Source organism: Rhinolophus sinicus, linkage group LG06 (assembly GCF_036562045.2).
Source record: "Rhinolophus sinicus isolate RSC01 linkage group LG06, ASM3656204v1, whole genome shotgun sequence".
NCBI lineage: Eukaryota > Metazoa > Chordata > Mammalia > Chiroptera > Rhinolophidae > Rhinolophus > Rhinolophus sinicus.
The window spans coordinates 80,600,440-80,627,207 of NC_133756.1; the positions used below are offsets into that span (position 1 = coordinate 80,600,440).

Genomic DNA, 26,768 nt, shown 5'->3' on the forward strand with positions numbered 1-26,768 from the left:
GGCCAGCTTCTCCTCGCTGCCGCCTCAGCTAGGCAGTCTGGCCTGAGACACCTGTCCCTGCCCCTTCACCCTACCCAAGCCGGGAGCTGGGAGGCCGGCTCTGGCCTACGTCGGCTCCCAGCCGCTCAGAGTGGCGCCGGGCATAGCGGCGCCCGGCCCGCCCCCCCAGGGCTGCTGCGCGCCGGGCGGGAGCGGGGCGAGGAGGTGGGGTGCGGGGCGGGGCGGGGCCGCCCAGGCGTTTGGGCCCCTTCCCCCGCCCCCCTGACGTAAGCCCCGGGCGGCCGCGAGCTTGCTCACTTGGCGCTCGCCCTCGGTCCGGGAAGCATGGTACTGTCCAGGCTCATCTGCGCCTTCTTGCTCGCTGCCTGCTGCTGCTGTCGCCGAGCCGCGGGTGAGTGAGGTCGTTGGGGGGAACGCACTCCGAACAGCCCGGGCCGCGGGTCTTCAGTCGAGCGTGCCCGGGAGCGGAGCTGGCTTCGCGGTGGGGGCCGGAGCCTTGCGCTCCAGCGAGCACCCCACCTTCCCGGGTCCCTGACAGCCAGCGCCTTGCGCGCGCGGCACTCTTCTTTGCAGCCAGTTTGCAGCCTCATTTCGACTATCCCGGGAACAAGATGGGGAGGCGGTAGGAGGCTGCGGCCGGGTGCGGGAAAGGGTGGAGCCGTGCCTCTTGCGGCACAGGGGAGAGCTTTTCCTCAGGTGCCTACTCTGGGGGCCCGCAGTTGGAGCGGCGGCGGGAGGCGCAGCCTAGAGGGCATCACCCCAAATCGTGTATTCCGCGCCCGCCTGTTGCTGGAAAAGGCAGCTTTCTTAGTTGGAGGGGGTGCACCGACTCCTCCCTCCCCAGCCTGGGCTTTGAGCCAGGCTGCAGGTGAGCGCGGGGAGGGGGAGGGCAGCGGCTCCCGCCCGAGTTGGGCGTTGGCGGGGTCTGGGGGGCGGTGTGGGTCGCCTCACGTGTACCCGGGTGACGATATCACAGGTGGCAGAGACGAGGGACTGAGGGTTCCCAGAGTGGAAGCGCCCCAGATTTGTTACCTCAGGGAATGGGACCACATTCAGATGGGAAGAGCGCCCCTACACGAACTGCCTAGGAGCCGGGCGCTCCCGGGTCCACGCTGCCCTTGTATGGCCGCGGTGTCGCGTGTTTCTCTTCGCTCCTTCTCCCAGATCGCAGCCGCTGTCTCGCTGAGAAAGAGGAAGGCTAGGCAGTACCCAGCTCGCTGGCCTTATGCCCAGTGCCGACAGCGTCCCTGGGGTACTCCCCTTTCCGTTCCCCCCCCCCCCCAGCTGCTGCCTCCCAAGCTGACTATATTTCAGGGGAAAGGGCTAAATCAGGCTCCTCAGCTGCAGGAGGTCCAGCCCCACCCTACCCCGCTCTTCTAGCTCTGGGGAAAGGGAATCAGGGATCTGAGGCTTCTGCAGAGAGCTGAAGACCACTCCATCTGTCCTCACTGTCTGGGAGCCAGCCCTGGCAGGGCAAGGACCCAGTCATCCCGGAGTCCAGCAGGATGGGATTGAGTGACATCACCTCCTCACAGGGCACGCAGCACGCTGGCACCACTGACGTCACTCCTGCCCACTGCCTGGCCTTTGCCTTGACCTCTGGGGAAGACTCTCACCCCTCCATACTCACCAGACTCCCAGGATGGGGTCCCAGGAGTGTGTGGGATATTCATGAAGGTGCTGCTTAGGGAGTATGAGAGGGGAGCTTCTGGCCAGGATTGGCCCAGTGGGTCTTGTGGGGGATTTGGTGAGGGGCTGTTTTGGAGGGCACACGGTAGAGCAGTGATGTCTTCCTCTTGGTGTGGGGACACAAAGGGGCCTGTGTGCCCCAGCCTAGCACATGCCTTGCATTCCCACACTCAAGCTCACTCGGAGAGGAGGGGCCTTCCTCTTGGCCCAGAGCCTGGGTTGCCCCTCTCTGTCAGCCTCAATCTGGGAGGTGCCTGGCGCTCAGGGACTCTGCTCCAAGGACCAGAGATGACCATCCCCAAGTCCCTTGAATTGGGAGAGGGCTGGCCCCGGGTGGAGAGTAGAGAGTGGTTGAGGGTTAGGAGAGGACAGGGCCCTCTTCAGACCCTGGAAGTAGCAGGAAGAACAGCTGCAGTAAGCAGGTGTGAGAGGAGGGGATGGAGAGCAACTGGAGCTGACACAACTGCTGGGCTGTGCCCCCTCCCTCACCTCCTAGGTGTGCCTGGAGAGGTGGAGCAGCCTGAGCCTGAGCTGGTGGAGGTGGAAGTGGGCAGCACAGCCCTTCTCAAGTGTGGCGCCTCCCATTCCCCGGGTAACTTCAGCCATATCGACTGGTTTTCTGTGAGTGCTGGGGCTCCAGAGAGGGCAGCAGGAGGAGGCTCTGCCCTTCATGTAGGCCCAGGACCTCCACCTCTTCTACCACCTCCCCTTAGGTCCACAAGGAGAAGCCGACACTCATCTTCCGTGTGCGTCAGGGCCAGGGTCAGAGTGAACCTGGGGAGTACCAGCACCGGCTCAGCCTCGAGGATAAAGGGACTACTCTGGCCCTGACACATGTCACCCCCCATGATGAACGCATTTTCCTGTGCCAGGGCAAGCACCCTCGGTCACAGGAGCGCCGCATCCAGCTCCGTGTCTACAGTGAGTGCCCCATCTGTGCCTTGTGGGCAGCGTGGGTCATATGAAGTGCTGGTCCCATGCCCCTCCTCATTTCTCTTCCTTGTAGAAGCTCCAGAGGAGCCAAGCATCCAGGTCAACGCCTTGGGCATTTCTGTGAACAGTAGGGAGCCTGAGGAGGTGAGCTACACCAGGGTGGCCTGGTGGTAAGCAGGAGCTAAGGTGGGGCTTGGTGAGGTCTCAGAGGGCAGGAAGACTCACCCTGTCCCTCTTAGGTTGCCACCTGTGTGGGAAGGAATGGGTACCCCATTCCTCAAGTCATCTGGTATAAGAATGGCCAGCCCCTGAAGGAGGAGAAGAACCGTGAGTAGCCCTCTCGGCCCTTAAAAGCCATGCTTATGGCACCACACAGGGACCACTTTACATTTTATTTTACTTTTTTTTTTAAATACACAAGTAACGCTTGAAAATATTTTCATAAGAATTTAAGCTGAACAGCAAAGCTAGAAGGAAGATTTCCTTCCTGCCCCAGACCCTCTCCCAGAAGTACGCACTGCTGTCAGTGTGTGTTCTTTTGAGCATATTTTTGTTTACTTACATGTTAAATAAATCTAGGAATATATAGGCGTTTGTTTTTTATTACCTAAACCAGTGGTTCTCAACCAGGGATAATTTTGCTCCCCTCCAGGACATTTGGCAATGTCTGGAGATATATTTGGTTGTCACAAATAGAGGGGTGCTACTGGCATCTGGTGGGTAGAGGCCAGGGAGGCTGCTAAACATCCTACAAGCACAGGACAGCCCTACAGCAAAGAATTATGTGGCCCCAAATACCAGTAGTGCTGAGGCTGAGAAACCTTGACCTAAATGGCATTGTATGGTGTACACTGTTATACAGTTTTGTTTTCCTTTTGATAATGAGTCTTAGAAATCTTTCCAGATCAGTCTATTTAGATCTACTTTATTGTTTAGCCTGCGGCCCAAGATTCCATACGATGTGTATAATGTAGTGTAGTTAACCATTCATTCCTGGTAGTGGATGACTAGAATGTTTCCTCATTTCTTTTTTCATCACTGCAACGTTACTTGTACACATCCTTGTAGGTATGCCCACGTGTCAGGGTTTGTAGATAATGAGCAATGCAAGTGTTGGGTTGAAGGGTCTCAGCTTGCCATTTGTACCTGGCCCCCTTTAGGTTTCCCCTGCCAATCGCTGAAGAGACCATGGGTGGGTTGGAGGTGGGGCTGAGGCCAAGCCCTTATCCCCTTCCTCCCTGTCCAGGGGTCCACATTCAGTCGTCCCAGATCGTAGAGTCAAGTGGTCTGTACACCTTGCGGAGTGTTCTGAAAGCACAGCTGCTTAAGGAGGACAAAGATGCCGAGTTTTATTGCGAGCTCAACTACCGGCTGCCCAGTGGGAACCACATGAAGGAATCGAGAGAGGTCACTGTCCCTGTTTTCTGTGAGTACTGACCGCTGCATCAGGGCTGGGCCTGGGGGAGACTCCTGCTAGCTTCTCCCTGCCCAGCATGGGTAGTGTGCGCTGAGAGCAATCTCCTTGGTATGCAGACCCAGCAGAGAAAGTGTGGTTGGAAGTGGAGCCTGTGGGAATGCTGAAGGAAGGGGACCGTGTGGAAATCAGATGTTTAGCTGATGGCAACCCCCCACCCCACTTCAGCATCAGCAAGCAGGTAAGGAGGGCTTCGTGGGGATGTACGAGGGGCTGGAGGTACACTCCGCTCATCCCTTCATCCTCTCCCTTAGAACCTCAGCACCAGGGAGATGGAGGAGGAGGCAACCAATGACAATGGGATCCTGGTCTTGGAGCCCGCCCAGAAGGAGCACAGTGGGCTTTATGAATGTCAGGGCCTGGACTTGGAAACCACGGCATCACTGCAAAGCGACCAACAGGAGCTGCTGGTGAACTGTGAGGACTGGGGGCCCAGGACAGAGGGGCCAGGCTGGGGTAAGAGGGAATCAGCGCCACCTTGCCCCGAGCAGGCTGACACTATTGCTGTGTTCCCAGATGTATCTGATGTCTCGGTGAGCCCCGCAGCCCCTGAGAGCCAGGAGGGCAGCAGCCTCACCCTGACCTGTGAGGCAGAGAGTAACCAGGCTCTTGAATTCCAGTGGCTGAGAGAAAAGGTACCCAGGTGGCCCTGGGGCTGTGGGTGGATGGGGTTGGGAGTGACCTCTGACATGTCTCTCACACCAGACAGGCAAGGTGCTGGAAAAGGGGCCTGTGCTCCAATTACACAACCTGAAACGGGAGGCAGGGGGAGGCTACCGCTGCGTGGCATCTGTGCCCAGTGTACCTGGCCTGAACCGCACACAGCTGGTCAACGTGGCTATTTTTGGTGAGGCCCTCTGGGCAGCGATTGGGTGGCTCCTTGAAGCCACCCCAAGTAGGGTGCTTTAAAGCTCTTTGCGGGTAAAAAACTACCCACCCGCTGCCCTGGGGTGCTCTGTGGGGTGGAGGAGGTGAGCTAGTGGAGTTTGCTGCCTCACCTTGCCCCCTGCCTCCCCAGGGCCCCCGTGGATGGCACTAAAGCAGAGGAAGATGTGGGTGCAGAAGAACACAGTGCTGAACCTGTCTTGTGAAGCATCAGGACACCCTCGGCCCACCATCTCCTGGAATGTTAAGGGCATGGTGAGCAGGCACATCGCATCTTCCCATGCTTTCATTAATCCCTGCCCAGGCTTTGCTGCCAGAACCGGACATTCTCCCCACCCCCTGAACTCTGCCTCTTTCCTTGTAGGCAAGTGAACAAGACCAAGATCCGCAGAGTGTCCTGAGCTTCCTGAATGTCCTTGTGACTCCACAGCTGTTGGAGACAGGTGCTGAATGTGTGGCCTCCAACTCCCTAGGCAAAAACACTACCATCATTTTCCTGGAGCTGGGTAAGGGCCTCGTCCTGCAGAGTATGGCAGGGACACGTCCAGGCATGGCCATCAACTTGTGCTTTTCCTAACCCGTCCCAATCCTTTTAACTACTCTCCCAACAGACTCCAGTAGAACTGGCCTCAACATGTCCACTGTCAGCCCTCATACCAAAGCCAACAGCACCTCCACAGGTAAGCTGGACCTGGCCCTAGAACAGGGCATCCTCATTTTGCCCTGACTTTCCCTGGGAAACCCTGCCAAGAAAGGTGAGCGTGGCCCATCTTCTATCAGCCGTGGGTGGGGGCTGGGGGCAGTGATGGAAATGTGGCAGCCTGGGGCAGGGAGTGACTAGGAGTGTCTTTGTGGGACAGAGAAAAAACTTCCAGAGCCGGAAAGCAAGGGTGTGGTCATCGTGGCTGTGACCGTGTGTGTCCTGGTCCTGGCTGTGCTGGGTGCTCTCCTCTATTTCTTCTACAAGAAGGGCAAGCTGCCATGTGGCCGGTCAGGCAAACAAGAAATGTAAGCACAGTTCCTAGCCCCCTGCCCCTGTCTCCTGCTACCCAACTTGCTGCCTCCTTGGGACGTTCCCCTGCTTGCCCTAGTGCCCACTCACCCCTTAGGAGCAGGAGTGGGACACTGGATCGGAGTGCTCCCTACCTTACTGCCCACTACCCAGCTTCCATCAACCACACTTTCTCCCTCTCATTCATTACCTGTTTCCCTTCCCTGAACTGGCCCTAGAATTCCAAAGAGCCTAATACCCAGTCCAACACCCTTCCCAATAGCCTGTCCTTCCCTTACCCCTTAGTTGCCAACCTCTTGCCTCCCTCCCTCCTCCCAGCACGCTGCCCCCGTCTCGTAAGAGCGAATTTGTAGTTGAAGTTAAGTCAGATAAGCTCCCAGAAGAGACGGGCCTCCTACAGGGCAGCAACGGTGACAAGAGGGCTCCAGGAGACCAGGTAGGAGGCAGTTCTTATGTCCAGTGCCTGACACAGTATCAGGGATTGGGAGTAACAGGGTCTGTTGGTTCTTGTTCACCAGAACGCTAACCCTTTCTATCCTTCATTATTTTCTGTTGGAGGTTGGGAACCAATCCCAACTTGCCCTTATAACACTACTGTCAAACGGTAGGGCCAGGCTGAAGAACCCTGGAGAGGGTAACTCCCAGAACTGAGAGCAAAGACCCTGTCCCATCACCATCACCGTTTTCTGAACAGCTCGTGGCTCAGGTCACGAAGTGTGAAATGTGGCCCAATCTGATCCGGGGGCCTAGATTCTCCTTCCCTGCCCTGCCATACCCATCCTTGCTTCTTCGTTCAGGCTGCTGCACCTAGTTCATCAGCTTTTGCTACAGTCCCTGCGCCCCTCTAGTACTCACACCGTGAACTGTGGTCACTATCTCCATGTTCCCCTTACATCTCCTCTTCTCCCATTTTTAGGGAGAGAAATACATCGATCTGAGACACTAGCTGCTGAATTACACTGACCTCCCCTCCCTGCCTGGACATGTCTTGTTCCCTGCTCACCCTCATCCCCCTCATTCAGGATGGTCGCTAAAGTCTCTACAGCGGATGACAGAGAAGACCCTGCTCTAGCTCACCTGCAGACCCAATTTTGGAGGGCTGGTGGGCTAGGACCAGAGCCATCCTGAGAAGGACCTCATGTGGCCCTGGAGGCACCCTCTTCAGGGACCAATCCACTGTCGCAATTTGTTGTCGGGGCCTCAATATTCCAGGAGTAGGTAGGAGGGTTTCTTGCAGACTGTGTATCTCTTTACACCGTATGGATGTAAATACCCATCTTCAACCAGCAGTCAGTGAATTAGGTAGCCTATTTATCTTGAGCTGATTTCCTGCCCCGAAGGCTGGCTTCATAATTCAGTTGTATCACTGAAGTGAGGACACACTGAGCCCAGGCCCCTCTCCACTGGTGAAGTATGTTGTTCACATCGGCTCTGGAGAGTACCCCAGCAATATCTAGAAGCAATTGCCTGCCTGCCTTGAGTCCCTTTTGTGACATTCTTTTCTCTGGGCAGAAGCCAGGAACTGGTATCCTTCCTTAAAAGGTTTGCTGGATATGTCTCCGTGTCCCTGCATTGTGGAAGCTGTGCACTGTTTTTCCAGAGTTAACTCCATTGAGCTCGAGCCCCTATATTCATTTGGCTCCCACTGCCCTCTCAAGGGATGATGGAAGACTGATAGGTGAGGGTAGGGGACAGAGATGAGGTCCAGACGATCCTTTATGGGGATTAATGTTATACTAGCACCAAACTTCTACAAACTAAGCTAATGGGCCTAGACCTCAAAAGGAGTGCCCTAATGGGAGGATGGTACTTTAGGATGAAAAACAGGCCTGGCTAGAGCTTGGGGTGTGTATGTGTACCTGGTGTGTGTGTCCACGCGTGTGCGTGCGTGCGTGCGTATGTGTATGGTTTTGTTAGGTTGTGTGTAAATTGGCAAATTGTTTCTTTTATATATGTATAAAAAAATAAAGCTTAATTGTCCCAAAAATCTTACACTGCCTTTTATTCATCATGGGAACTACAGCAGCCTGAGGCCTCTGGAATTGGAACTATACCAAAAGGAACATAAAATCCTTGGCAGTTGGCAGCAGAGACCAGGGGTTACTCTGTTTCTGAGCAATGGCTCAAGCTCTACCATAGAGGACACCCCCCTTTGCTCAGCAGCAATCCCCTCCTCTAGGCAGCCTGTAGGGCCTCGCAGGTTCTTAGCAAGCAGCTTTTTCCCTTTTTCTATGCTTTCCTGTCACTTCGATTTGCCCTTGAGATAGCACCCAATATATCACTCACTCTTCCACCCCCACAAATGAGCAAGAACTCAAGTCTGCTACAACAAAAGAAACTTTATTTTAAAATATTTTTTTTACACACATGGGTGCCTTAAAAAGCTCTTTAGTTAACTGTGTATGGAAATGAAAAAAATTAATAAATAACATTAGTATAACAGATCTCTAAACATTAATACATTGGCAAAACAATGGACTTAACATGAAAATGAATCTTAAAGCTCTGCTATTCTCTGTAAGAATATTTACCTTCTGTTTTTCTTATTCTTTACATGTGAGAATGATTAAATACTAATATAAAATTTTTTATATTAATGACACATTTTTAAAATAGTCCACAAAAATCTCAAAGTTTTTATGTTGTTTTATTTTTAACACTGATATACAAATTAGGACTCTTCATTCTGGAGAAAGCATCAAGTTCTCTCCAGACCCACCCAGACCAAGAATGTCAAAATCCCGAATAAGGAGGACTTTAAAAAGAATTGTTTCTATCTCCAAACTCTTCATTAGTTAAAGGCAGGGAAGAACTGAGAAAAGGGAAAGAGATAAGTAAAATTCATTATATAGAAAATATTTGTGTGTTTTTTCCCCGAAACCTAATGGCCACAGTACTGAGGACAGGCTTCCAGTACACGGTCCTTGCTGCCTTTCCGAGGGGAAAAGCAGGTCCTAAAGAGGGCACAGCTGCTTCATGCTTTCAATCTGAGGTCTTCAAATGAAAGGGAGAGAGGCAGGAGGTCTAGGCCAGTTCGGGATCCAGCAAAAAGAAAAGACAAAAACAAATGACCTCCCCTTCTCAGGAGAGTCCATCCTACACTTTTCCATGCAGCTGGGTCATTAACAGGATCAAGAGGAGGCTGGGACACTTGAAATGGTCCAGAGTATATTCTTGGAAATCATCGAACAGTCTATTTTTTCTCGCTGGAGACAGCATGCAACCTGATAACTAAGATTCTGATTGGAACCAATCAAATGATCCCAGGGTACAATGCTTATTTCTTCCAACTAAGCATGATGGCAGAAGGGACCACTGACACGCTACACTTGTGTGTCATCTCTCCAGCCACACAGAACACTTCTTCCTCTCCCCTACACCGTAGAGACTAGTGACACTCAAGGTAGGAGAGCTAAGACTCTGGTGTTTCCATATTAAGTCCTAAAATGCAGCCTGGGATACAGTGCTGCCTTAGAAAGGCACAAAATGTTTGGCTTTTTTTTTTTTCAGTGTGCTAAAAATTGTTTTGTTTTGAATAGAGGAAAAAGATATATAAGGTTAAAAATCCCAAATCACCACAGCCAGAAAGTGGATGTAGGAGGTACTTCATAGCTGCCATGCCCCAATCTCATGTTTCAGCAGGAGGTCAAGGCCAAGACACTAAAACAATGCTGAGAAGGGTAAGTCAGGGGACATGTATTTCAAGGGCACTGTGCCTGCAGGCTTACTCACCCAGATAGCAAAAGGAAGAAGGCAAGGAAGAGAAAATGCATGATCTACAGACTCATAAGCAGCTCCCTGCCTCTTCAGTTTCCACACAGCCATCATAACAGGGTCAGAGGTGGGGAGGGAGGAGGGAATTGACACACAGGGTGTATTAACACACACTTAAGAGTGCCGGGCTCGGGCACAGTGTACACCCCACCGCAGGGCCTGAGCATGGAGGCGGTGCAAGGCCTGAGGAGTTGCACATAGCATATATTGAGCAATCCTCCTCTGGCCTCCCAGTCTGGTTCAGGGGTAGGAGAACTTGTGAGAGGCAATGTGGAGGGCACCTCTCACATTCATTTTTGGGACTGAATCAAGGATATGGGGCCAGGCAATCAGAACTCTGCTGATGTGTTCGGCTGCCCAATCAGTAGATCTGAGGTTGGCTTTCAGCCTTTGCTCTGTACAAACAGAGGGAGTGGTAAGCCACATTTTTCTTAAGCACTATACAAGGAAGGGGGCAGAGAGATCTCCAAACAGATGTTAGTCTGTTGGTCAACAGCTGGCCCTTTTGGGGCAGTGCTTTCCATGTGACAATAAATGAGCCTCCACGCAGCACTTGCTCACCCCTACTTCCCCACCTCTTACTCCTGTGCTACTTTCCAGAACCAAGAAACATGGTACTCCCCTTTCGAACCAACCCTGATTTCCTAGACACCGTGGAAGCACATGGCACTGCTATCCCTCTGCTCCTTCATTCTGGAGCCTAGACTTGAATATCAAATGCAAAGTCTGATGACTCACCCTTTATCATGTACCTCAATGTATATCTTTGGATTACTAGGTTACTTCTGCGTGAATCAACTCCAGTAGTTAAAAAAGTTGTAAGTACTTATGAAATGCCTTAAAAATACAGGACAGGTTCTAAGATAGGTAAGATGAAAAAATTCAGGCAAGCAAAAGCACAGTTTTTTAAAATAAAAAAAGGCTTTAATACAGGACTACAAAGAAAGCAACTGGACAAGGAAGACAAAGATATCCTGTCTAAAGAGCTCTCAGTAAAAACTCCATTCTAAACCGGAACTTATTACCTAGTTTATATCATGGCAACTCTACCAACTATTACATATTCTTACTGGCTATAGCAAAGTAGTTTCTGAGGTACCTAGGAAGGCCTGCCTAAGACTATTACTGCAGAGCTCCCCTCATATAGAAAAGACCAAATGAAAAGGTGAGGGAGAGCATACGGACGGACACAGGCCATGGGCACACAGTATGAATATATTTTTAGTACTGAAACCTGAATAGCCCAGAGGTCCATGGTGGCTACAGTGGGATTTGTGATCTGCTCTCTAAATAATATGAAAGAAGGCTAAAAAACCTGAGATTGAATAAGGGCTAAGAAATGTCACCTAAGAACAGACGAGCTCCAAAACAGAAGAAACTGGTCCTAAAGAGGGAGATAAGAAATCTTGGACACCAAGACACACAAAGGGAAGAAAAACAGGAAATAAAGAAACAAAGCCAGCAACCGAAATTAATTTAAACCTAGGAATTTCCTCAATGTCCCACAGTCCCACAGCTGCCTTTTCACTCTCAAAAAAGCAGTATGATAGCAGTTTACTACTAGAGTATTTTTAGGGTATCTATCCCATCTATATACCCTCTTCTCTGATAATCGCCCTCCACCTCCCCTCTGAAGGAGTATGCTGCTATTGCCTGTGACGAGGCTGACTGATTGTGGGTAGATGAGTCATGTGCTGGGGTAATCATATTCTTTCCTGAAAATACAAACCAAGAGGCCCTGGGAATCTGTTAATGGTGACCCCTATAGTTGGAAGGTCACATTGACTTGAGGATTGGGGTATCTATTTTGAGACCATGCATGCCAATAAACAGACTCACAAGCAGGAGAAAAGACTAGGTGCAAAGTTTTATAGTTCCAGCTCCATGCAAGAATCAACTGCATTTCTTATCCTGGGTTCTGTGAAATCTACATCCTCATGATCCCTTCCTTTCAAGCACAGGATGCTTGAATACCTGTGTTTCTTGCATCCAAAGGATTCCCAAACAGGACAAAGATACAACCTTGACCTTCTACTGTGTACCCACTTCTATGCAGTGATAGTAATGCTTTGCACCGAGTTAGAATACCTTAGATTGAATTTCTAAAGCCTGAAAGTCTAGGAGAATGATGATGTGTTGATTTTGATACTAACTTCTAGGTTCTCTAAGCTCTCTACCTCAAGAGATAACTGAGTTCAGTTGATTTTACTGCCTGACTCTAAGGTGACCAGACAACTGGTTGAAGATCAGGACCCAGAGACAAGTGTCCATAAGCTCTCCCACATCTTCAGCCATTCTAAGACACAGGATTAGAATGGTTGTTGAAGGACTGGAAAACAAGTTCCAAACAGAATGGAAGATGGTGACAGGTCCCAGAAGGGTGATAAGGAAACTTCCCAATGAGGGGGATTAGGGATGCAAGCAGCTCAGTAAAAAAGATCAAGGAAGGCACAGGTTAGAAAGGGGACTACGGGCAATGCTTTGCTTAAACATTTAGCTGCCCTACTGTGTAACACTGAGCCAACATACCCCTCAACCCACCAAACAGACTGCACTGAAATACATTAAAATGATGGGTATCCATGAGATTTACACTGAGGAACGTCCCAAACATTATTAAAGTTATAGGAAAACAATAGGGGGCAATGGGAGAGTTGTGAACTGATTTTAACCGAGACAGCTCTATAAGGAAAGACATGTTTACATAAAAGAGCTGTGAATAAAAACTACACAATCTTACTGGGAAGGGTTATTTTAGGGCCAAATGCAAGTACTAGGCAGTTCAAGTACAATCTCCCAACATCAGTAAATCACCACGTGCTGGCAGGGAAGAACACAGAGCTGACACTTCTGGCACATGGTAACTACTCATAAACATTTGCTGAACGAACAAACGAACTGGAAAACACCCAGGTGAGTGGTCAGAATACTGTTACTTTATGGGCAGTGGTCACTGCAGAATCAGAAAGGCCAACGGTAAAAAGGGGAATTTACAAACAGTTTGGGAAAACTGTCTATCACCCTCTGACTTTCATGATGTGAGGTAGAAGATTCTGTATTAACCTCATTGCGGATCACCCACAAAAAGGTCTAGATCCTTAGTACATATCTGAAAGTTGCCAAGAGAGTAAATCTTAAAAAGTTCTCATCACAAGGAAAAAATAATTTTTGTAACTATGTATGGTGATGGATGCTTACTAGACTTATCATGGTGATCATTCTGCAGTGTATACAAATATTGAATCATTACATTGTGTACCTGAAACTAATGTTATATGTCAATTATACCTCAATTAAAAAGAAAAAAATAAGGTCTAGATCTGTTAATAGTGCCTTAAAGGGAACATATAGCTGGGTCCCTACTGTGTAAGCAAATTTACAAAAATTCATTTGTAAGTTTGCCATTTGGGACCATAAAATATATTTTCTCTTTTTGTAGAAGAAATAAATATTTCAAGTATGAAGAATAACGACCCCTTTCAAAATATGTTTCTTTAATCCACAAAACAGCCAAATGATATCAATAGTACTATCCCACATCCTGAGCCCTGGTGTTGAGAGTCTGTATAAGAAGAGAGAGAACAGAATAGCAGAACAGCCAGCGTGTGGCTTGCGGGGAGAAAGGGCCAATGGAAGAGAATGACCATCCCCAGGTATAGATGACTATTTACGCAAAATAGTAACAGATAAATGCTGAGATGATAAATTGCCCAATCTATTATTTACATAAAAAGGGAGGTATATCATAGAGCCCACAGGTTTTTTTCCACTTGGGGAACCCTTTGGTGGAAGATGTACAGCAGGAGCAAATGATTTTACGTATTGCCAGGCAAGGCAACCATCCAGTAATGTGGCAGGATATGTAAAGCAACCCAGGAAGACACAGGGAAAACAGGAGATTGGGTTGAACAGAACAGTCTAGTGTATTTACAAAAAAGTAAAACATCAAAGTGGTTTCTACCTTATTTACCTGATCCTTAACAGAGGAGGGACCATTTGTAATTGGGGGTGGAGGGGGTAAAGAATGGGTTTGCCCAAAAGTCAAAATAAAGCCTGTTTGTGAAAGGACAATTTTAAACTCAGAACAGAGCCAAATAATTAAAAATTGCCATACAAACAGAGGATGAAGAATGAGTTATTAATGCCTTAATCCAAGGAAAATTTAAGAAATTAAAGTTTTAGGAATATCCTCAAAACAAGAGCCATGTGAAAAATTTCCTGAGGCGCTCGCCTGGCAATCTCAGGTGACCCAGGTGTACCCTCAGAGTACCCAGTCAAAGAGAAAGAAAAGCCCTCACAGAATGGTCTAAAACTCTGAATGCCTACAGACACATAGCTGACAAGGTAATAACCAGGCCAATCAAAGCTGCACATGTTCTAGTACCCCAGTTCAGGAAGGACCCAACAAGTCACACAAGTACTCCATTAGGAAAAGAAAGAAGGAACTTGCCCGTAGCCTATATAAGTAAGGACATTCTCCAAAGATTTTGCGTGTACCTTGAAAAGGCAAAAAATATGCAGAACCAGTGCTTTGTCCTCCTGATAGATTTTCAGACTCTGGGCGATATTTACAGAGAAGGAAAAATTCCAGTGTGGATAGGCATGGAACCTGCTGCCATTTTTTTCTAGTTCATAATCTATGCTTTCAGTATCTAAATAAAATGCAAAACTGGATGTTACCACAAACGAAACACTATACTGGTTTTTAGAAGGAGATACTAAGTTACTGTTTCCTACTCACTGCAATTGCCCTTTGTCCATCTCCACTCGAGTTCAGGACCTCCTGCACCTGGTGGCGAGCTGTGCTGTTTTCCGCCATGTAAAGGAGACACTGGGTAACCATGGCAAATCAACAAGCAGTCCTGTACTGTCCACTATGAGAATGTAAATGGCTCTGAGACAAAAGAGGATAAAATCAAAAGATCTATGAGTTAGAAAAAGTTTTAGTTACGAAGAGGACAAGGTGGGAAAGAAAACAGATCTAATGAGAGTCATTTCTGTCTGGATCTAAAGACAAAAGCAAGACTTAGATTTTGAGACGGGTAGATTAATCAACAGAGCAGCCTTGCTTCTGATAAGGAAGAAGGTTACACTGTGCTAGGGAAGTCAGCAGACGCTGGGCAGATAATGGCCTAAACTCGAGGGATCATTCGGCAACATCTACAGGAACAATGGCGCTCCACACCAGACTCTGAATCTGCTTTCAGAGCCTGCAATTACGCAGACTGCCTGGCTGTTCATATACTGTCTCTGAGTATAGTAAAGTCATTTCTTACATTAAATGATGTCTAATTACTGTGGGGAACACAGTCATTAAAGAGTATATAGAACTACAGTGAAGAGGAAAGGAGAAGGAAATGTCACATTCCCAAAGCCACAGGCACAAGAGAAAACTAATGGAGTGGTATCCCCATTCCTTAAAGGGGAAAAAAAAATCATTTTTGAAAATATAACCTGGCTTATGATCAAAAGGAGACACCCATATAAGCTGGAATTAATTCACTGGGAAGAAAAACTGAACAGACAAATCCTTATGGTCTATTTTGTGCATTTTATGGATAATAGGGTAAAGAACGTGTGAATGAAGTTTCCTAAAAGCTTCATGGTGTTCGGGCCAGAAAGCCACGCTGGAAACAAAGATTCTTCCCTTCCCATTAAGTATAAAATCTCATGACCTACATTAGACACACATATACCTGGCACCAAGGCAACTAACTCCCACAGGCTATTCTCTGGGGAGAGCATGGAATGTATTTGAAAGCCTTTATCTCAAATCAATCACTGTGTAATTATAATTAAAACATCTTATTTTAACAGATTCAATGTTCCTATTGAAAACAGTGCTTCGGAGTGACCAGTGTTAGCTGCTAGTATCAGACATGACTATAATGATGCCGCAGCAGTACTTTTTGTTCCAACCTATCTACCAAACAAACCAATACCATCACACATAATAACATTCTACAAGCTGCTTGGCTTCAGTAAGCCTGGTCATAGCATGCCAACTGCCAATGACAGACAAGGGGAAAGAGGAGAGAGGAAAGGACAGAGGGAGGGTGTTCTAAAAATATAAGACTTTAGCTATGCATATAATAATCCAAGCCACAGGGAAGTGTTGAAGTTGTAATACACACTGGGGTTGGGTATAATACCACAGTAGATGAATGTTTTTAAAAGATTCCTTCCTAAACCTTTTGTGCTAATTCCCTGCCTGGAATTAACACAGACAGCAGGGTAATCTTGTAATCACAGGACACACACAGATACACAACCACAGTCTTAACCCTGGAAAGTCTTAAGTCCTCAATTAGGATTTACAGCGTAACACTTCTACTGCTTTCTGGGCTGTTCCCCAAGCAGACTACTGTTAAAAAAAAAAAAAAAAAATCCACTCTCTCTCTAAGTGGGGACTGAAGGACACCTTCAAATGCACTCTCAAAACAAATAAAGTAATAAAACACACTAGCTGCTCCATTTTCATCCCACTGCTTTGAAATCTTAGAACCACAAATATGCTAGCCCACAGACAGGGCCAGACTTCGTGTGACATCTCCAAAGGAACCTCTCTGCTCTTTAGATGCTACTCGAGTAAGAGCTCCCAGCTCACTGGTCCTCCAAAGTTGCAGCAGGGAGATGATGTGCTAGGTGGCTACATGGGCAGGAGAAGAAATAGAAACAAATTCCCGGAGAATATTTTTGGCCATTTCAATGTTGTTGTGGGCAATGACCAAAGCTTTCTGAATGTCCTGGTAAGAATATCCCTGACTCATGAGGTTCTCAATTTCACTGGAGAGCTGCGGAGAGGCAGCGGCAGCGGCGGCGGCGGCGGCGGCAGCGGCGGCGGCAGCGGCGGCGGCAGCGGCAGCAGTCGCACCACCTTGCTGACCGCTGCCCGCTTTTCGTTCAGAGTTGATTCTCCGAGGGAACGGCTTGGGCGGCCTCTCAGGAACTTGGGAACCTTCAGTGAAGGCTACAAGAAATAGGAAAGAAAACATTTGCAAATCCTTATTTCATGGCAGTAATAACAAGAATGTGCTAATATAAAATATTACTGACTTACTGTCAATTGAGTCCATGCGCTCTTCAGTCAAAAGGCTGGGTTTTACAGGTTCAAGCATTTTAGTATACAGACCTCTCCTTTTCACAGCAGGAGCAACCTTCTAATTATACCACCTGTCCTACTAACACTAACCACTGCTGTCACAAGTACAGAACATCTGTATGTGCATCATGCTTTTCACTTAGTAACCAGTTTTCATATATATCATTGCCTGGATTCTTTTTCAAAAATTTCTGAGGGGGCCAGAGAAGACACTAAACTTCTCCTTTCACAAATTATGAAAACAGAAATCAGCCTAATTTGCAGTGAAGAAGCATTAAACAAGGCTGGGTGGGTGGGGATCACTGCCTGTTTCAGCAACTGGATGCTGTAATATCTTTTTCACCAGCTGTCCTGAAGGCTGTCTTCAATTTCCAAAGTGACAGCAATTCTGGCTGCCGCTCCCTCAGGAAACCACAGGTGGCCACAAGTGCAAGAAAAGCAGCCCTTATTGTCCAGGCCCAAATGTGGGCTGGCTTCAGGCCCATTCAGTGTGCTTCCCAGAGCCAACAAACCTCCTTTCCAATAGGACGGGGCCCAGAGGTCAGGAATGTGTGGTCTGAACCATCAAGTTTAATAACCACTGTCATAATGCACACTGAAGAAGAGCCAGAAATCCTACTCACCCCCAGCACAGGAGGAACCGTGGTTTAAGAAACAACCTCATTTCTAAGTCTGGCAAAATCCTAAAGAGTCTAACTATAGTTGAACTTCCTAATTTGGGACCCAGGACCAGCTTTCTTCCCATTAGGAATACATTTTAGTCTACTACTTCCAACTACTGATTTATTGTCTCCAGGAAGTCAGTCATCTCTAGTTCAGTATAAATATAGGAGCCATACAGCAATCCGGTACAAACCAAGGTTGCCTGGATACTCACTTGTTGTGGGATCACCTTCCAGAGACAACCAGCCGAAGGAGGAGCTGGCATTAGAGATATCTGACAGAGTTCGGCGGGCCAGCACTGCTGGCACAGGTGGCTTAGGAACATCATACCCATCATCTTCATTTTCTGATTCCTCAGGAACACTACTAGCATGGGCATGGGATGCAGCCAAATTCCCTTCACCTAGAGAAAAGTTTGTCCAGTTATCTTCTTCTAACATACTTCATCTAACACATTTCAATACAGGGGCATCCATTCATTCAAGCCTGCCTGTACAGAGTCAAACAGTTATCAAATGTCTGCTATGGGCCAAACACTATGAGGCTTTGTGGGTGGAAATAAAGGAAATAGAGAAAATAAAATTTACACCAATCCTGCAGCTCTACCTTTCTAAGAACATGTCAAAAGCTACCCTTTCCAATGTTAACAGCCACTGATGCCGAAGATTCAGTCACTCAACATTTCTATCTGCATTTCACCGTGGAAGATCAGCCAAAGGGCCTGTGTGTGCTGCCTCCTTGAACTTTCAACTTGGTAGGCTAGTTAATATGGGAACTGAGTATTTACCACCCATACACAAAAGAATTTCATCAATGCAAAAAGCAATGGGAATAAAAGGGAGCTGCCAACACTGCAGGTCCAGGTCACAAATGTCTCCAGGCTCTGGAAGGATGAAAAAGCACAAAAGGAACTAGCTGTGTGAGTAAGAAATAAAAGAGAGGAGGCAGTTTTACTGCCCATTGATCAAAGATATTTTGCAAATAAAATTATTTAAAAGAATTTTCTGCTTAGATCAAGCAATCTCATATTACAGGCTCATTCCTACAGCACATTAATGATTTTTAAAGTAGCAAAATAGCTACTCACCAGAGGTGCTGCTCTCTGTGACAGATGGCGCTGACTGGGACTGAATATTATACATTGCTTCATATGTACAGCTATCAATCTGCTGGTCACAATCACATGCTCTGAACCGAAAGGAAAGTGGCACAATTACTTTCAGAAACAGAACTGTTATCTGCAAACTTACTGATTACGATTCCTCTATTCACAACTATTCCAGACCCTGATTCTATCAAGATAAAATCCCCCCTTTGCCAGTCACTCAGAAATGTTGCAAGACTGATTCTTATGATGACTACTAGAGGTGTGTGTTTTTGACATTACTGTGATGTTGAGGAAACATTAAGCAGAATTGTTCACAGCTCTAAGAGGCTTAAACATTAGGAGCTACATACATGTTTCTGCTTTAATTATGGCTGGATAACGCTTTGTGAATGAAGGTAGCAAGCCAAGCAGGTGAGTAGTGTCAACTGAATTCCAAAATTGGATTGTTGTGAACCTACCGTGAACTCTGTGTTGTCTCCAAAGGCCATTTCACCTCTGGCTTTTGAAGCCCTAGAGGCCTAGAGGAGGGAGTCATATACTCTGTGTCCTCCTCATTTTCACACTGCTCCCCAGGTGGCAGCTTTGGCACAGGAAGAGGTCTAGAAGATGAAGAATAAAAAACAGAAAAAGAAAACAAAAAGAATTAACAAGCTGGAAAACCTTCAAGTATGAAATAAATGGCTTCAAAACAGACCATAATTTGGCATAATAGATGCCACCTAGGGATGCATTAGCTTGGTGCAAAAGTAACTGTGGTTTAAAAGGTTAAAAATAACTGCAAAAAAAGCAGTTACTTTTGCGCCAACCTAATATTATTTCTCCTGGCTAAGATGGGAAATTATTAAAAACACACTAACTTACATTTTCTCTTTTAGCTAACCAAAGATGCAGTTATTATGTTTGAGGTGTGTTACATTGGGATAGTACTTCATATCAGTTAGATTCTCTCCCTAAATAAGTTAAGAGTCCCTGTCTGAGAACTAGTATGCCAGTTTTTTACTAGCCATGAAACAAGAAACAGCAGGTGGTTTTCTGACAATATGCTAGGAATGTATACAAATCCTAATTCTAAAATCTTTATATGGTTTCAAAGAATATACAGCTTGTTAAGAGCTTTCTCATATATCTCATAGTATAAACACGTTTTCTCCTTATTTAAACAAGAAAAATATGAAATAAAAGAGAGAAAATGCCTTGGTAGTTAGCATCAATTCTGGGACTAGATTCCTGATCTTGCGACTCTGGCTTCAGGGATCTTGCCATTATACTCATACATAACTCTTACCAAGAAGCTTTTGAAACAAAACGTCTCGTGCCAGCCCACCCTCTGAAACTAGACAAAGACAAAACAAAACAAACTAAAAAACTCCACACAATTATATAAGAAACATACATGTGTACAAAACTGATTCTGGAAATATGAGTTAATGAGTGTTTCTCCTCCCTTCCTCTTTATACTTTTTTTGCACGTTCTAAGCTGTAAGAAACACCTATTGGATTTGCCTGTCTGTGTTTACTTGATGGTTATTTTTCCTAATTATAAAAGCAATAGCTGGAGTGGCCGGTTTGCTCAGTTTGTTAGAGCACGGTGCTCTTAACAAGGTTGCCGGTTTGATCCCCACCTGGGCCACTGTGAGCTGTGCCCTCCACAACTAGACTGAAACAACTACTTGACTTGGAGCTGATGGGTCTGGGAAAAATTTAAATAAATAAAAGTTAAAAGAAAATAAAAGAAGAAAAGCAATAGCTGCTTATTACAAAACAGAAACTTAACAGATGACAGTCCCCTATAATCTCACTTGAGATTTTTTTCTTGTCTACATATTATTGTCTTGTCTACTTTTATTATTTGTGCACTGCATGCTGAAGTTTTGAGGTAGCAGTGTACTGGTATCTACAATGTGCCTTGAAATGTGTCAATAAAAGAAAGATTGATGGATGGGTAGAGGTATAGATAAATGTATGATAAAACAAGCACAGTAAAACAGTAATAGCAGAATCCAGGTGGTGAGTATATGGATGTTTACTGTAAAAAAATCTTTCACCTTTATGCTTTTAACTTTTCATAATAAAATGGTGGGGGGGAAACAACTTATAAAGATTAACAACAACAAAAAATACCAAGTATTGGTGAAAATGTAGGAAAATAAGTGCTTTCTTATATATAGTTTTAGAAATGAGAAATTGGTATCACTTTTCTGGAGTGTAATTCAGCAAAACTATTTAACCAAACATGCAAACCTTTGTATTCAGAAATTCCATTTCTAGGAATTTTCCCTAAGGAAATAATCAAGAATATTCACCATAGCATTATTTATAATACTAAAAAAAAAAAAAAAAAAAAATTTACTGTCAAATAATGCCATATTGAATAAATAAATTTTGAACTACACATACAGCAATATATCTGAAGTTAACTGTGTCCCTCAGTGCCTTAGAGGTTCCCAAGAGGAGCCTTCTACCACAGCAGGTCTAATCTACTTTACATATTGAGGTTATACTTAAGTCAGTTCCACAGCTTTGCAACCAATTGAAATAATTTGAAAATCATTGTAGTACAAGAATATGTAATGATATCAAGATATTCCTAATGAAAAACACACACACAGGAATAGTAATGAACATATATCAAAGCTCACTGACTCTAGGTAATAAGGTTATGGATAACTTTTATTTCTTCAGCGTCACTTATCCATATTTCTAAATATTCTTTAATTAACACATTACTTTCATAAAAAGAAAAAAGTCACTAAAAGGGCCATCAAAAATTTTAATTATGGGCCGGCCTAGTGGCTCAGGTGGTTGGAGTGCCATGCTCCTAATGCCAAGGTCGCTGGTTCGATTCCCACATGGGCCAGTGAGCTGCACCCTCTACAGCTAAGATTATGAACAACAGCTCTCCCTGGAGCTGGGCTGCCAGGAGCAGCCAGAGACAGGCGTAGGAAGCTGTGGGCTGCCACAGGCTGCTGTGTGCCGCCATGAGCGGCAGTCGGCCAGTATGAGTGGCCAGCAGCCGGCGAGAGCTGCTGAGAGCTGCTGTGAGTGGCTGACCCACGACCGCGACTGACTGCCTCAGCCAGGGGAGTGCAAGGCTCATAATACCAGCATGGGCCAGAGAGCTGTGTCCTACACAACTACACTGAGAGCCAATGGCTTGAACCACAGTGGGGGGGGGAGGTGGAAGAAGAGGGGGGGATTTTTAAATTATAATTCTTTTTGTTGATGTTAATAAAAATGCAAAATCGCACCTCCTTCTGATTAAGCATTTTGGCAATACATATTTTAAAAAATTCACATTCTTTCATCATAGTAATTCTACTTTGGCTGAATCTCTGGTTATGTATAAAGATGTTCACAGAAGCAAAAAAATTTATTACAGTAAGCGCTTTTAAACAAAATAAATATCCAACAACAGGAGAATGATTATAAATACGTGATGTTATAGTCACATTATATAATAATATGTAATCATTAAAAGTAAGGATTTTGACCCTCTCTTTCTCTCCCCTTCCCGACCTTGTTGTCCATCCCAGGGGGGGAAGAAAGGATTCTGAATAACTTTTTAAATGATAGGGAGAAATGTCCAAAATATATAATGCTAAGTTTAAAAAAGGAGAAAATATAAAACTCTATCTAGATCTAAAACATATATACAATTTACATGTCTACAGTCATGGCCAAGTAGCAAGTATCATCTAACCATCTGTCTAGAACAGCTAGCTGTAAAAGCAGGATAAAATACAAAAGAAAGAAGGCACTGGAGAATACACCAAGGTGAGCAGTGAAAATATCTTTTTTTAAAAACTGAAACTAAAATAAAAGATATTTTCTGTCAAACAGAAGACACTTTCCATTAAACAAAATCTGGAATCCACTGACACACACACCAACCCACTCCCACACACTCTGTCTCTGTCTCTCTTAAGTTCTTGGACAGAAGGAAAAAGATTCCAGATGGAAGTACAGCAAAGCAGTAAGAAATGAGGAGTACTATAGGATAAATATGTGGGAAATTTAAATGTCCAGGAAGTGTAAAAAGGCACTGATTCAAGGTAGATTCTAATGAGTCAAGGATGCACAACGGAATCCCCAGGATAACTATTAAAAGAATAACAGAAGGGGCGAAATGGTATAATAAATATACTTTAAGAAAAGTGGGCGGAAAGAGTAGGAACAAACATTTTAATTACTGTAAAACAAAGAATGGTACACTGGATTTAAGGGGGAATAGTATATAATGCTTACGAGAAACATATCTTAAATATAAGAACACAGAAAAATTGAAAGTAAAAAAATGATAAAAGATTATGCAAACACTAACTGAAAGAGTGCTGATGTAGCCATTTTAATATAAGACAATCAGACTTAAGGGAGGCAAAAAGTAGAACTAGAGAGTAAACTAGATAATAAAAATCATTATTATTTAGTATTAATAATTCTAAATTTCTATGTACCCTAATTACATAGGCTAAATACATATACAATACAAATGGACAGACTAAAATGAAAGAAGAGAGACCCAGTTATAGAGGAAGAATTTAACACACTCCTCTTAGTACATGATAGGTTAAAAATATCAGGAGGGATAGAACATTTAAACACCATTAACAAACTTGATCTCATTGACATACATAAAACGCTATGCCCAACAACCACAGCATACACATTCTTATGAAAGTTGTAGATATTACTGGAAGTTACTATAAACTAGTCAATCAAGAAGGTCTCAACAAATGTCATAAGTTAAAATAACAGAGTATGGTTTCTGACCACACTAGAATGCAGCTAGAAAGCAGTACTAAAAGGATAACTAGAAAATCTTCCAATGTTTAAAAATCAGGCAATATGTAAATAACTGATCAATCAAAGAAGAAATCACAAATAGCAAAGGCATGCATTTTGCAGTGAACAATAATGAAACTATGACATATCAAAATGTGTGGAATGCAGCTAAAGCATCTGTTATGGACCAAATGTTTGTGTCCTCCCAAAATTCATATGCTAAAGCCCTAATCCCCAGTGTGAACTGTATTTGGAGATAGGGCCTCTGAGGAAGTAATTAAGATTGGATGAGGTCATGAGGGTGGGACACTGATTCAACAGGATTGGTGTTCTGATAAGAAGAGATCCCAGAGAGCTTGCTATTGCTCTCTATACCTCTCCACTACACGTGTGTGTATCAAGGAAAGGCCATAACAAGAAGGCTATGCAAGCCTGCAAGCCAGTAAGATTCCTCACCAGAAACTGACTGTGCTAACACACTGATCTTAGATCATTCTTCTCAAGTGTACATGGGACATTTTCCAGATGGACAATATGTTAGCCCACAATTTAAGTCTCAATAGATTTTAAAAGACAGATATCATACAACGTATCTTCTCTGACCACAGCGGGATGAAATTAGAAATCAGTAACAAAAATAAAACTGGAAACTCACAAAATTGTGGAAATTAAACAATACACTTTTAAACAAGCAATTGATCAAGAAGACATTACAAGGGAAATCAGAAAATACTTAGAAGACAAATGAAAACAAAAACACAACATACCAAAACTTATGAGATGCAGCAAAAGTAGTGCTAAGGAGGAAATTTATAGCTATAAATGCTTATATTAAAAAACAGGAAAGATCTCAATTTAACAACCTAACTACAACTTAAGGCACTAGAAGAAAAACCAAAGCTAGCAGAAGGAAGGAAATAATAAAGATTAGAGTAGAGATACAAGAAATAGAATAAAAAACAACAGAGAAAAAAAAAAAATCAATGAAACCAAAAGTTGGTTCTTCAAAAAGTTCAACAAAACTTACAAACTTTCTCTAAATGGACTAAGAAAAAAGAAGGTTCAAATTACTAAAATCAGAAAGTGGGGACATTACTACCAATTATACAGAAACAAAAAGAATTATAAAAGAGTACTATGTCAGCCATAAAAAATAATGAAATCTTCCATTTGCGACATGAATCGACCTAGAGGGTATTACGCTAAGTGAAATGAGTCAGCCTAAGAAAGACAAATACCACATGATCTCACTTATATGTGGAATATAAAGAAGAAAATAAATGAACAAACAAAATAGAAACAGACTCATAGATATAGAGAACAAATTGACAGTTGCCAGAGGGAAGAGGGGTTGGGGAGCTGGGTGGAAAAGGTGAGGGGATTAAGAAATACAAATTGGTATCGCTTCTCAGCCTTTTGGCTAAGATCAAGTGAAGAAATACAAATTGGTAGTTAAGAAATAGTCACAAGAGTATAGCACAGAGAATATAGTCAATAATGTTGCAACAACTATATATAGTGCCGGGGGTTACTAATTATAGGGGGAGACCACTGCATCAATTATATAAATGTCTAACCAGTATGCTATACACCTGAAACTAATGTAGAACACTGAAGTCAACTGCAACTGAAAAAAAGAAATAATTTAGGGGGGAAAAAAAGAGTACTGTGAACAATTATAAGCCAAAAAATTAGATAACCTTGATGAAGTGGACAAATTCCTACAAACACAAAACTTACCAAGAGACTACCTCACAAAGAAATAGAAAATCTGAATAGACCTATAACTAGTAAGAAGATTGAATCAAGCTTCTGCACAGCAAAAGAAACCATCGACAAAATAAAGAGGCCACCAACTGAATGGGAGAAGATTTTTGCAAACAGTGTCTCCGCTAAGGGGCTAATATCCAAAATATACAAGGAACTCATGAAACTCAACAACAAAAAAACAAACAACCCAATTGAAAAATGGGCAGAGGACCTGAAGAGACATTTCTCCAAAGAGGACACACAAATGGCAAATAGACATATGAAAAAATGCTCAACATCACTAATCATCAGAGAAACGCAAATAAAAACCACAATGAGATATCACCTCACCCCAGTCAGAATGGCCATCATCAACAAGAGAAATAATAACAAATGTTGGAGAGGCTGTGGAGAAAAAGGAACCCTCATACACTGTTGGTGGGAATGCAGATTGGTGCAGCCGTTATGGAAGGCAGTGTGGAGGTTCCTCAAAAAATTACGAATAGAATTACCATATGACCCAACAATCCCTCTCCTGGGTATCTACCCCAAAAATCTGAAAACATTTATACATAAAGACACGTGTGCTCCAATGTTCATTGCAGCTTTGTTTATGGTGGCCAAGACATGGAAACAACCAAAATGTCCTTCGATAGATGAATGGATGAAGAAGTTGTGGTATATATACACAATGGAATACTATTCAGCAGTAAGAAAAGATGATATAGGAACATTTTTAACAACATGGCTGGATCTTGAGAATATGATGCTAAGCGAAATAAGTCAGACAGAAAAAGTAGAGAACCATATGATTTCACTGATATGTGGTATATAAACCAAAAACAACAAAAGAACAAGACAAACAAATGAGAAACAGAAACTCATAGACACAGACAATAGTTTAGTGGTTACCAGAGGGTAAGGGGGGTGGGGGGTGGGAGATGAGGGTAAGGGGGATCAAATATATGGTGATGGAAGGAGAACTGACTCTGGGTGGTGAACACACAATGGGATTTATAGATGATGTAATACAGAATTGTACACCTGAAATCTATGTAATTTTACTAACAATTGTCACCCCAATAAATTTGGGAAAAAAAAAAAAAAAAGATTGAATCAGTAATCAAAAATCTCCCAGCAGAAGCAGCTGGTTGCCTCAGTGGTTAGAGCGCAGCGCTCATAACACCAACGACGGTTCGATTCCCACATGGACCAGTGAGCTGCACCCTCCACAACTGGATTGAAGGACAACGACTTGGAGCTGATGGGCCCTGGAGAAACACACTGTTGCCCAATAATACAAGAGAAAAAAAAAATTTAAAAAAAAGGGCAAAGGCTTTAAATAGACATTTCTCCAAAGATATATAATTGACCAATGAGCATGAAAAGATGCTCAACATCACTAATCATCAGGGGAAAGCAACCAGAAATTACAATCAGATACTATCTCACACTCATTAGGATGGCTACTATCAAAAAAGGAAACCAGAAAATAACAAGTTGGTGAATAATCTAAAGAAACTGGAACCCTTGTGTACTATTGGTGGGGATGTAAAATGGTGCAGCTGCTGTGAGTACAGTATGGTGGTGCCTCAAA

The 26,768-nt window shown here is 44.5% G+C and overlaps 2 protein-coding genes across 4 annotated transcripts in view; one reads left to right on the plus strand and one right to left on the minus strand.

Moving 5' to 3' along the window:
- The first annotated feature begins 235 nt into the window (after window positions 1–235).
- Window positions 236–7,980, plus strand: MCAM (melanoma cell adhesion molecule). Of its 2 annotated transcripts, XM_019716341.2 has the most exons (16): window positions 236–391; window positions 2,186–2,310; window positions 2,403–2,610; window positions 2,696–2,766; window positions 2,862–2,949; window positions 3,869–4,048; window positions 4,156–4,277; window positions 4,351–4,513; window positions 4,613–4,731; window positions 4,802–4,943; window positions 5,115–5,236; window positions 5,346–5,487; window positions 5,593–5,661; window positions 5,842–5,989; window positions 6,312–6,429; window positions 6,910–7,980. In XM_019716341.2, exons 1-16 carry the CDS (start codon window positions 325–327, stop codon window positions 6,937–6,939), a joined length of 1,914 nt encoding a protein of 637 aa, XP_019571900.2. In that variant the 5' UTR covers window positions 236–324; the 3' UTR covers window positions 6,940–7,980. The 2 variants fall into 2 exon arrangements, with proteins under 2 accessions (XP_019571900.2, XP_019571901.2); XM_019716342.2 differs by lacking the exon at window positions 6,312–6,429.
- A 332-nt stretch (window positions 7,981–8,312) lies between these two features.
- The window catches only part of CBL (Cbl proto-oncogene), an 87,318-nt gene continuing 68,862 nt past the window's right edge, over window positions 8,313–26,768 (minus strand). For both annotated transcript variants that reach the window (XM_019716331.2, XM_074335333.1), the window contains 4 exons: window positions 19,099–19,239; window positions 18,620–18,720; window positions 17,747–17,935; window positions 8,313–16,737 (listed from right to left, as the gene is read on the minus strand). In XM_019716331.2, coding sequence (XP_019571890.2) covers window positions 16,409–16,737; window positions 17,747–17,935; window positions 18,620–18,720; window positions 19,099–19,239 — 760 coding nt within the window. In that variant the 3' untranslated portion in view covers window positions 8,313–16,408. The remainder of the gene's footprint in view (window positions 16,738–17,746; window positions 17,936–18,619; window positions 18,721–19,098; window positions 19,240–26,768) is intronic.